The sequence below is a fragment of the Xiphophorus maculatus genome, chromosome 19 (genome assembly GCF_002775205.1).
Source record: "Xiphophorus maculatus strain JP 163 A chromosome 19, X_maculatus-5.0-male, whole genome shotgun sequence".
Taxonomy (NCBI): Eukaryota; Metazoa; Chordata; class Actinopteri; order Cyprinodontiformes; family Poeciliidae; genus Xiphophorus; species Xiphophorus maculatus.
Window position 1 is genome coordinate 25,781,449 of NC_036461.1, and position 12,173 is coordinate 25,793,621.

Consider the following 12,173-nt stretch of genomic DNA (forward strand, 5'->3'; position numbering starts at 1 on the left):
TATATATATATATATATATATATGTGTGTGTGTGTGTGTGTGTGTGTGTGTGTGTGTGTGTGTGTGTGTGTGTTATAAGCAGTTTGGTTGGGACGCGTCGAGTTCTGCACCTTTCCACAAACAAATGCTTGGCACCCACGACCAAAACTCGTTCCATAAGAAACCGTTAGAAATTTGCTTTGGTCCATAAACCAGTTCGTCAAAAAAAAAAATTTCTGTCTTCATTTACCGCTGACATGATGGATGAGCTCCAAGTCAACCCCTTCAAACAGCGCAGGATGGATGGATGGATGGATGGATGGATGGGGGGAGGGAGGGTTTTTTCTGGGAGCCGTTTCGATAAGCAGCGATCGAAATGAAACGCAGCAGGAGGGTTTGGAAATTGTTTAGAGCAGTTTTTTTTTTGTTGTTTTTTTACGGTTTGGTTGATTAACAAAAACAGCCCCGAAGCAGGGAGCGAGGAAATCCTCCGACGTCCTCGTGTCCCCACTTGTTCGACAAACAAAAAAAAAAAAAAAAGAAGAAGCGATCAATCATAATAAAGAAATGTGATAAGAGACTTTATAACAGAAGGAATGATATGCATAATGTGGGAGAGTTTCAGCCGAGAGCTGCGGCGGTTTAACAGTAGCTATGGCAGCAGCGCGCAGGTAAACAAGCCTGACAAAACGCTTCTGTGGGTTTCCTCCGCTCTGTTGATGATCAGAGCAGGTATTTTATTGCGACAGGTTCGCGCAAGAAAGTGGCATCCTCGCGAGGGGGATTTTAAGGTGCGTTCAATTCCCGTCGTCGCACATTTAAGGATAGTTGAGACCAAAAGGCGTCGATGAAACGCTCTAAATGTGAACGGAGTCCAATTACAGGCACGGTCACTGGATTGTGTCAAAACAAAAGGAAAAATACAGAAATGCATTCAATAGGGAGAAGTTGGTGTAATTTACAGTGAACAGGAGGAGAGTCGAAAAACGAAAAATCAACATAAATCATAAGATTATTTATCATTGAGCTTTAGTGAATGAAATAATTCTCATTTATCAGAAAGAAGACGTGCAGGTACAGATCACCTTATCCGTTGAGGAGAGAGGGAATATGAGATATATATATATAGATATATATATATATATATATATATATATATATATATATATATATGACTGAACATATATCAATCATATATAATATGTGACAAAAAGACAGAAAATTTAAACTTAATATAATTTACGTGAGGGTAAAACAAAATAATCTAACCCTGAGACAAACATGCATGAAATTATAGAAAATTCTATTTATTTTATACACATTTAAATTGCATCATTCATATCATATATATATATATATATATATATATATATATATATATATAAAAGCTATTTATGGTTTGCTTTGACCAGTTACAAAAGTATAAATAAGAACAATAGTCAGCTTATAAGGATAAACATTTAAGTAGTATTAGGCCCTGTTATGAATCATTTATCAGGTGAGCGTTGACCTCTGTTACCCGCGCAGTGTCATGAATCTGCAGCTCAGACATTTGTCTTGCGGGTGAGAAGGGAAGGGAAGTGGGGCAGAGAAAAAAGTAAGGTGCGTTTCCGTCCGCTGTGAAAGCGCTGAAGATGGAACAAGCCTGCAGAGACCTCTGACCCTTCACCGCGGACCCCCTGTTATTCCAGCCAACACGGGCTCCTGATGCATAGAAACGTGGTCGATCGCGTTTCGCAAACCGTCAACATCTCGTCCCCCGACCTGACTGACTGACTGACGCGTTGGCGCTGACGAGGGTGGGCAGGTGGGGCGCAAAGCGTGCCGCGGTGGAAAGCTTAAGAGGAGGGGGGCTCGGGGGGTGGGGGTCTTACTTGGTTTTTGTTAGGGTAAACAATATTCGCGCTAATTCGCGCGTTACCTAGCCGGGTATATTTATTCACACTTCTGGGGGAATTAGGCGCTCATCATCACTGAGACTGGAGAAGGTAAACAAAACACACACACACAAAAAAAACGCTTTTCCCGTCCGGCAGCTAAACCTCAGAGCTGTACGTGCTGGAACAAATACTGAGGAATTATCTGTGTGTACCTTTTGGCCCCTCGCAGCCGCCTCGCTTGTTTAATGTCTGCAGAGCTTCCCCCCCCCCAACAATATTCCTAATTGCACAAAGCGCCGTTTGATGTTTACATGCACATTGATCCCTTTAGAGTAGGAGATGAAGGTCAGACCTTTGTTAGAAAAGAACTTATGATACAAGATAACCCAAAGCATGTGTCATAATGGGGAGAAAGTGGAGGTGCAAAGTTATGGCGTGTTTGCTTCTCTTGTAGGGAGGCAACAAATCTCTCCTACTGGCTGCCAGTGGGCTTTCTATCCGCCCAATGCGTGTTAACGAAACCGCTAGAAACTGTTACTGCCTGATGCATTTGCGTGCAAACGTCGAATCTCAATAACCGCTTTAAAGCTAAAAAGAAGAAGAAAAAAAAAAGGTCTGCAAGCCCACAAGCCTTCAAGCGCAATTGGATTATTTGGGAACACTTGATCCGTTCTTTGCGCGCAGCCACGATCCAAGCGATTCTCTGTTTATATTAGAGCACCAAGCCAAATTTTACTCACTTAGTGCGCGATTTGGCGTCTTAAATATGGTGAAATTGTCAGAATCCAAGTCTGAATTAAAATTCGGTCGATTTGTTTCTCTCTCTCTCTCTCTCAAAAAAAAAAAAGTAAAGAAAACGCAACACGTCCGTCTTTTGGTAACCACACTCAACAAGAAAACTCCTGCAATGTTTCTGCTGTGAAAAAATGGAAACGTGCAACAGGATTGGGATAAATTGCAAGAATCACCCGTGTTCAAAATGAGCATGTTTCATATATCTATATATCTATCTATGTACATATATATGAAACATGCTCATATATAGAACTCACTATTACTAATTACAATGAAAAATTAAATGTGCATCCGATGTATAATATTACATGTAACCATTTGGGTTGTTTTTTGGGTTTTTTTTTATTGCAGATGGGATATCCCTGATTATCCCCAACAGGAGCCATATTTATTTATTTATTTATTATTTTTTGCTGCCCATCACTCTTCAGTGAGCGAAGGATCTGATGTAGAATCTTGATTCTGCGTAAAACCCACTCCATCTGTCTCAATAACAAACACATGCACGTTGGCTGTCCCCATCTTTTAGAGGTGTGTGTGTGTGTGTGTGTGTGTGTGTGTGTGTGTGTGTGTGTGTGTGTGTGTGTGTGTGTGAGGGGAAGATGGGGAGGGGGGCTCAGGAACGGGGAGGAGGCGAGAGATGAAACTGTCATGTCAAACGTCTCCCCCCTCACCAATGGCAGACAGCGCAGCGCGATCCCGACCGCGGATTGGAGAGGCGGGCCAATGAGCGGGCGCAGACGCTCCGGGAAGCCCGGCCTCCCTGATTTCAACAGATTGAAATGTAAGCCTGTCTCCGGCGCCTTCGGGAAACAGAAAGAGAATTTTGTCCCCTCTTCTTCATTTTGTCGCACAAGTAGTGGGTTGTATTTATTTATTTATTTTTTTTCACCCGAGTGCGGACACGCTGGACGCGCGGCAGGATCCACGGAGGCGGCACAGAGCGGACACCGTGTACTTCCTTTGCGGCTTCAACACGATGGGTGAGTTCAACTGTCCTTTTCTCCCCCGTCTTAACGGGGAGGATGCAGCAATCGGTTCTAATAGGAAGGTGAGAAAATCCAGCGAGATTTTTCTTTCTTTTTTTCTTTTCTTTTTTTTAAGTTGTTTTAGGCGGAAAACTGTTCGTCGACAGTTGTGCACGAGTTTTTCGGGGGGCGTCCGCGAGGCGTTTGGACCGTGTTAATACCAACAAACATCTCTCATAACTCGTACTGATTAGCTTCCAAATCAAAGCGAAAATTTTTCTGAGACGAAAGCATAAAATGTTCCTTTGTGGGCTTTTTAAAAACAGCTATAAAAAAGTTTATAAGCAGAGTAAAAAGCTTCCATCTGCTTCATTAGTTCACCCAGAAATCAGATTGTGTCAAATCGCTTCCATCATGTCAGATGTGTGAGACGTGTGTGTGTGTGAGAGAGAGAGAGGGTGTGTGTGTGTCTCTGTGTTTCGGCCATTAGCGTCATGTCTCACAGCCCTCTCCTCTGTCTGTTTTCGACACTAGAACCTGCCTTCGGTGAGGTGAACCAGCTCGGCGGTGTCTTCGTGAACGGCCGGCCTCTCCCGAACGCCATCCGCCTCCGCATCGTGGAGCTGGCGCAGCTCGGGATCCGACCGTGCGACATCAGCCGCCAGCTCCGCGTCTCCCACGGCTGCGTGAGCAAGATCCTGGCCCGCTACAATGAGACCGGCTCCATCCTGCCGGGGGCCATCGGGGGCAGCAAGCCGCGGGTCACCACGCCCACCGTCGTCAAGCACATACGGACTTACAAGCAACGGGACCCGGGGATTTTCGCCTGGGAGATCCGGGACAGGCTGCTAGCGGACGGCGTGTGCGACAAGTTCAACCTGCCCTCCGTGAGCTCCATCAGCCGGATCCTGCGGAACAAGATCGGGAATCTGGCGCAGCAGAGTCAGTACGAGTCCGGCAAGCAGGCGCCTCACCCGCCGCCTCAGCCGTCGTTACCTTACAACCACTTGTACTCCTACCCGGCGTCTAAAGTGCCCAATCCCCCCGGCATGCCCACCCTTCCCGGACACATGGCCATGCACAGGATATGGCCCTCCTCGCATTCGGTCACAGATATTCTGGGGATTCGATCTATCACAGAGCAACAAAGTAAGCAAGGCTGCGCACAGGCCTGTTACTGTTACTCACTACATCACATTTGAACAAGCTTTCAGGGGGTAGTGTGTGAGTGTGTGTCTGAGTGTGGGCGTGTGTATAGTTTCCAGAGTAGTAGTTGATTAATAATAATAATAAAAATAAAATAACAATAATAATAATGATAAATTACGGTTAGTTTGCTGATCTAGAGTTGGCTTGCGGTTCTAGGTGGCATTCGGCTTTCTTTGGCGCAGAGCCGCGTTTCCCAGCACAGCCAGGGCCTCGTGTTTGTTGTCCAGTCTGTGTGACACATGCAGGTAAAGGCCCAGATGACTTTGCCCCCCCTGCCTCCCCTTCCACTCCACAACCCCCTTCAACACGACCGCAGATGTTTTGGAAACAGTGAAACAGGATCCGGCATAAATCAGTGTTAATGGTGGGCTCGGGCTCAGCAGCTTGTTTACCAGGGGCAGGAGGGGAAGTGCTGTCAGGGTTCCGGGCTCCTCTCCACTTCCACCGCCGTCATATTAACAACGTCTATCTGTAACTTAAGCGGCTCAAACGAGACAAAACGCGAGGCAGATATCTGCGAGAACTCACAGGGGGAGGATTGTGTTTTTGAAAGGCTGCCTTTCTAAACAATTTATGCATTTCCAAAATCACTTGCAGATGTCTTGTGGCTGCAGGTTTTTAAGGTTTTCGCGCTGATCTCGCTTTTTGCGCAACTTAAAAAAAAAAAAAAAAAAAAAAGTGGCTTGAGACCTTGTAAAAGTTGGGGGTCAAAAGAGACGCGTAGGTTCATTTGTTTTTCCATTTTCATGCGCACGGACTCAAAAGTACGCGCCGGCGTTTGACCTGCGAGCAACAAATGCAAAACTGCTGAGGTTGACTTATAGCCAGGCCGACTTTTATTTTAGCTTCTAAAGCGTGAATTTTGTTTAAATGTTTTATGGGGTTGCAGCTCTCAGCGGTAAACACTGGGAGGATTGTCCATTACGCACGAAAGGGAGGAAGTAAATTTCAGTGACCCACAAAGATTGGATGGACTGACTCACCGTAGAGTCCAGTTATACAGCCTGCATATTCATCTGAACGTTTTATTTATATATATATATATATAAATCCCCAAACACTCCAGCCTAAACGCATGACTTTACACGTAAAAAAGAGGAAAAAAAGAACCAGAAAAAGGAGCTCCCATTTTACTTGTCTTTCTTAAATAATTCTCTCAAATAATCTAGATCATGTTAAATTGATTCATGAAGCAGCAGAATTTTAAATCTATGAATATTAATTTTCAAAACACACAAAAACTGGTTTCAGATTAAATCTTATTTAAAGGCTATTATTATTATTATTATTATTATGTTTGTGTGGTGTTTTTTTTTTCGCAAACAAAAGCGTGTAGATTTATGGTAGCATTGCTGCGTAGAAATGGCAAATGGCCACACGCTTCAGTGCCAAAAAAAAAAAAAAAAAAAAGAGTCACAGGGTTATTGTCTGCTAACCCTCGGCTGATGAGTGCGAGAGCAGCAGCGACCAGGGCCGCTCTTTTTCTCCTCTCCTTCTCCCCAGAATTTCCTTCCTGACTTCCCTGTTCTTCTTTTTCTCTTCTACCTCTTCCCCCAGTTAGTGACAGTCCATCCTTTTCCAGCGCCAAACTAGAAGAATGGAGCGCTATAAACAGGAGTAATTTCCCACCAGCAAGCTCGTCTCTAGTCAATGGCGTGGATAAGGCGCATTTAGAACCCCACGAAGCAAAATTCACACAGGTAAAAATGTGGACATGTCTCTCTCTCTCTCTCTCTTTTTTTTTTTAATCAGTCACTTTTTTTAACTCAGATTTTTCCCATCAATTTATAGCAGTCTTGATTTTATTTATTTATTTTTTTCAAAATAATTATATGGCTTGAAGTCCCCCCCTTCCTCCCCCCCCTTTCAAAAACCACCAACACGCATTGCAGGTTAGCACATTAATGGTGCGCTTCAGTATTATTATTATTTTCATTTTACAAGCAGCATTATTCCGTTGGTCCTGCTGCTTGGTCATTTCTTTTTGGGGGGAATATTCATTTAGCAACTGACAAGTCAAAGAGGTTTCATAAAGTAACATTATGGGTTTGAATTAAATTGCAACGTATTTCCACTCATAAAACAAAACCTCCTGAAAAATCATAAGTCAGATTTTTTGGGGGTTTTCTGGTAAATTATTCGAGCGCAGAGTAATTGATTTAATGTGAGCGACTTAAAGCAGCCGTGAATGTTTAAGCTATTAACCCCTTAACTGTCACCGCCCCCCAAAAACACTTACATGCAAGTCAATAGGTCCACGAGGACGCCGATGTCCTCGTGACAATTATGAGGTTTTAAAAACATGGAGAGTAAAAACTTTTTTTATGCCCGTTGGACAACATTTAATAATAATAATAATAATAATAATAATAAAAATATATAGCCTATCAGATTTGCAACAGTGGTGCCCATAAAGTTGGACCCATTATGTTTTCAGAAACATTCTTTATATTTTCATTTCATGATGTTGTCTAAAAGTGATTTTAATATATATATATTACATATTCACTTTGTGTTGAATAAATCCCGCTGTCACGGTAATTTCTAGATAGCGGGGAAACCAAGGCCCTATTTCAACTTCAAACGCAACAGCGCATTTATAATTTAACACTTGCGAAAAAATAGGCCTCAAGATATTAAAGTAAATGACTTATTTTGGACACAGGGCAAAAGTAAATCACATATATTTTTAAAGTAAGCTGTTTATTTTAAAATGTTACCATACATTTTAATAAAACAAAAAAAAATGTAGAATTTCATTTGCCTTTCTAAGTTTTGGACGCAAACGCGGATCATAATTTTTGCGTAAATTGCGAAAAAGCTCGTTTTTCGTGACGGCGCATTGGCGTGGGCCCATGAATGGTTTTCCTCTGTACTTGACAAGTAGGAGCAAAAATCTCGAGAGATGTCCATGAGGCGTGATTGATCGTCCCACTTTATCAGTGGGGAAATTTCAGGCTCAGTGTGCAATAAATCTATCTGGAGATGTCGCTTTGAGCGCGCTCCCGAAACAATTTGGTAGACAGATATCACACACACACAAAAATACTTCAGTAGGAAATTAAATTCAAGCATTAAGAAGAATACGAAGGGAAAAAGAAAGCAAAAATACTTGCAGCTAGTGGAGAGTCATGCAAACATGTACAGCTCCTATGTTTTCAAATTACAAACATCCCCTTAAGATGCAGGCCTGATTCATTTATATATATATTGTTTTCCATTTTCCTGGCTTTGGCAGCCAAGAGTTAACCCGTTTAAAGGACTATTCCACAGTTTATTTTTAGCTCGAGCATCAGCAGGTTAGATTAAACTAAAAACACAGAGGAGGCCAGGAGGTCGTGCGTCTGCAGGGCCAGACGCTGCGTTTGGAAACAGGTAGCCTGGAGGCTCCGCTCCGATAACAGGGAGGGACAGCGGTATCCATGGAAACATGGGCAGCATCACCGAGCTGTGTTGGAGTTGAAATCACGCCGGGAAGTGCAGCAGTCGGAGTGGATGCTGCTTAGCTGCCTTAAAGGGAAGCAGGCCTCATGCTTTCCCATGCCCTCCCTCCTTAAAAAAAAAAAAAAAAAGCTGAGAAACGCTGAATCCGCAACACTGATTTAAATAATAAACAGTGGGATTAATGGAAGGCGTTTAAATCTTAATCGGGCATAAAGATAAACAGAAATCTGGCTTCACAGCCACGTAATAAACGCTTGAGCCAATACATTAAGTACATTTAAAAATGATTTCATTTTGTTCAAGTTCATTTTGATCTGCTTTTAATCCGATGCGTCTTTCTAGCCAATTACGTCCACGTAATTAATAAAAAAGTAATAAAGCGATTCATTTATTATGACATCACGTGAGCCAAACATGCAGCAGTTGATCTACTTTAAAAATGTGCAGAAAAGGAAGGAGGGGCTGGAGGTTGAGAAGCAGACAGCCAGCAAAAATGATGCAATCAGGATGGACCGTGTTCTGTGTGTGCGCAGCTGCTGTGTTGTACTTTACCTTTGAGAAAATTGTGTAAGACGTACACTTGGCACCGATCCGCAGATGGGATTTTGTGGCCTGCTATGAGCTAAAAAAGCGACAAAAAAAAAAAAAAAAAAAAAAAAAAGTAAAAATCTCGCTCTATTTCCGTGGCTTATGATGATTAAAAAAAAATGTTGTGAAGTAAAACTAGGAGGCCTGTGTGACGTTCTCATGTCGTGACAAAGTTGAGGAAAAAAAACACCAAAGTCACACAAAAGGCATTTTAAAAAAAGTGTAGCGTAATTTCAACAGCTTTTATTTCAAACAGAAAAGCAACTGTCGTTGTTTTTACTGTTAACGTAGCATATTGATTACTAATGTTTTCATGATTTAATGTAAAAAAATAAATAAAAATTATCTATTGCAATTTTGGTACACAGACTAAGTAAAATTATAGAATAAACATACATTAAATTTAACTTTCTGCCATACTGCTAATTCAAGAGCAACAAATATAAAATGTGGCTAACAGCTGGTTAATTAGTCTGCCTATTAGCTCAGGTTGCCACTCTGAAGTCTGCTGCTTCACAGACAACACGCTCTTATCTTACCAATATATGTATAGATTTTTTAAAATCTTAAAAATGTACTTTATTAATTGTGGATTAGGGCTCTCATTTAATTTTCATGCCATTACTGTTTCCATTGCTCTTTTTTTTTTTTTTTTTAAAGCAGCAGACTCTCTTGTATATATGGCAAAAGAATGCTAGCATTCTTTCAGCCGACTGACCGGCAGTGTGCAGCAATAGATTTGGAATGGGGGGGGGGGGGGGCACTATGTCACTCTTTGATCCGTACACCTGGACTAAATTAAGGTCACTTCAGCATTCTGAAGGATTAGCATTAAAAAGGATTTCAAACCCTTGGAAAAGTATGACGGAAAATTTTCGGCGTTTTCAAACGACCTTTTCAGGACCTCCACGTTCCTCCGACACCTTTAACGTACCAGTGCGTAATGGCTAAAAGATAGATTTTGAATGATGCATATATATTATTATTTTTTTAACCATGTCAGACAGGCATGTAAGTGCAGGGAAAAATCCCAGTTGTAAAAACTAATAACATATTTGTGCTAGCACTAGCTAGGCCACCCATGAGGAGAAATTCTGTCTCCATGATCAAAATGTGAAATCCTCCAGTTGAATCCTGTTCCTGTGCCAGAGCAGCAGAGCTCGTTCCTCGGCCGTAGCCCTCCCTTTCCTCATTTTCTATCATATTTCCTCTTCTTCCCCCCCCTCCACCCTCTGCCCCCCACAAATCTATCATGCCATCTGTTTTGTGGCGTCCCCCAACAAGCCTGTACTCCATCGGCTGGTGTGGTATGTGGACGCTGACAGAGAAACGTCCATTTTCAGAGCAAAAAAAAAAAGAAAAGAACAGAAAAAACAGGGCAGCCAACCATGTATGGTTGTTATGCTCCTTTAATGTGTGGCAGGAACGTGAGCGCGCATAATTGATCATTCATACTTTCATCAAAATTGGGACAGTGGGATTTTTATGTGGTGGCTGTGAAGTTAGGGATTTAGGTCTGCTGTTTATAATTCAACCGATATTACTTTCACTTATTGCTACAGCTTGCTTCTAAAGCCACAGTGCATGTGTATTTATGTGTGTATGTGTGCATGTGTGTGGGATATATAACTTTCTCAAACTTCCTCAAATCTTAAAGTCACCAAAATTCAGAAAAGTGTTGCCAACAAATGACATTCGTTTCATTTATTCTAAGAAAGCGACTCATAAACAGGGGTCAGTTCAGGACAACAACAACAAAAAACAACCGGATTAAATTTGACCTTTTTGATCCACATTGCAGATTTAATCGGGACTTTTCCCTTCTCATTTCCAGACGCCGAGTGGATTGCCCACAGCGAACAGCTATGTCACAGCGCCCAGCATCCCTCCCTACCACCCTCCCACCCAAGTGTCACCCTACATGGGGTACAGCGCCACCACGTCGGCCTATGTGACCGGACCCACATGGCAGCCGGCCAGTGGCAGTGCTCTATCTCCCCACAGCTGTGACCTCGCCGGCTCTCTGGCCTTCAAGAACATAGCGGCGAGCCGCGACGCCATCCACCCGGTCGCCGCGTCGGTGCTTTGAGCGTTCCCTCCGAGGACTAGAGACGGACAGAGTCTGAGGGGGGAACAGTGGAGGCGGGGAGGGTGGGGGTGGATGCGAGGTGAGTGGACGGGACAGGACAACGGACTTCGAGTCTTGTCGTTTCGCTCTTGCAGTCGCCCTTCTATGAAGGACTGAGGAACGCCGCCGAGTGCGGGACGCTCTCCCTCGACCTCCCCCCCTCACCGCCGCACTCCAAACTCAACACGGTGCGACCGAAGGCCGAAGGAGTAAAACGGTCAACACAACAAACTGGTTGTCTAAAAGGACTCGGAGAGCAGGTGTTCTGAAGGGACAAGTGTGTGACCGCCACTCTCCACCCATCAACACTATTCCTCTCAGATTCTTTACTGCACACTCTTTGGGCAAAAACGGGGTAATGTACGACTTCAGAAATATACAATCAGCCTAAAGAAAAACACTTTGCATGAGTGTTTCAGGGTGCTTGTAAATTACTATTGCTTTTTTTTTTTTAAACGTTTGTATGCTTTTTTGTTGTTGTTGTTCATGATTTTATAAATGGAGCATTGCTTTTTCCCACTTCACTAAAAGTGTAGCCAAAGAAAGAGCTCCACACAGAAGTCTTATTTATTTAGGTTAAGGTACGTTGAATGAAGTGCAATTAGCGTTGCAGAATGCGTGGGAGTCTCCATGCACATTAGGACAGAATTGGAATTATGTTGCAGAGCATTAACAATTGACAAATGTTGCACAGTGAAATTGAATGTATCTTATTAAATTGTTTGGCTGTTTACCGATTTTTCCCCCCCGGGGCATTCCTGCTTGTTTTGAGGGATTGGGGGTATTAACACGGAAGACGTACGGTACACACCCCATCGCGGGAAAAAAAGAAAAGAAAAATGTTTTTCAGCATTTGATTTTACTCCATCTCTGCTAAATTCGGGGTATTCTGGCACTCTAGTCTAATTTACATGATTAGGAAGCTGCTTTTCATAAACAAAAACCAAACGAAAACAGCGAGCAGGCCCTCAAAGTCTGCGTTTTTGATTTCCATGCGTCATGCCTCATTGGGCAGTCCATCAGAAAGAATTTGAGTGCGCCGAGTTCATCGCAACATACTGCAACTTAAAGCCAGAAAAACAGCACATGCAGGAGTGTCTTCTGACCTCATTACATCTATTCATGCTCTTTATTTCGGTTGAAAGTAATAATAAATCTGCATTGTGCCTGTTGAGCAGAAAG

At 42.8% G+C, this 12,173-nt stretch overlaps 1 protein-coding gene across 2 annotated transcripts; it reads left to right on the forward strand.

The window, feature by feature from the left end:
- The first annotated feature begins 3,423 nt into the window (after window positions 1-3,423).
- Window positions 3,424-11,728, forward strand: pax9 (paired box 9). Of its 2 annotated transcripts, XM_014468826.2 has the most exons (4): window positions 3,424-3,637; window positions 4,157-4,771; window positions 6,389-6,531; window positions 10,698-11,728. In XM_014468826.2, the coding sequence occupies exons 1-4, from the start codon at window positions 3,634-3,636 to the stop codon at window positions 10,950-10,952; spliced, it is 1,017 nt and encodes a 338-aa protein (XP_014324312.2). In that variant the 5' UTR covers window positions 3,424-3,633; the 3' UTR covers window positions 10,953-11,728. The 2 variants fall into 2 exon arrangements, with proteins under 2 accessions (XP_014324312.2, XP_023208135.1); XM_023352367.1 differs by lacking the exon at window positions 6,389-6,531.
- Window positions 11,729-12,173: the final 445 nt, after the last annotated feature.

Coding starts and splice junctions, on each gene's coding strand:
- pax9 (XM_014468826.2), top strand. Junction 4,772..6,388: donor ATCTATCACAGAGCAACAAA/GTAAGCAAGGCT, acceptor CTCTTCCCCCAG/TTAGTGACAGTCCATCCTTT. Junction 6,532..10,697: donor ACGAAGCAAAATTCACACAG/GTAAAAATGTGG, acceptor TCTCATTTCCAG/ACGCCGAGTGGATTGCCCAC.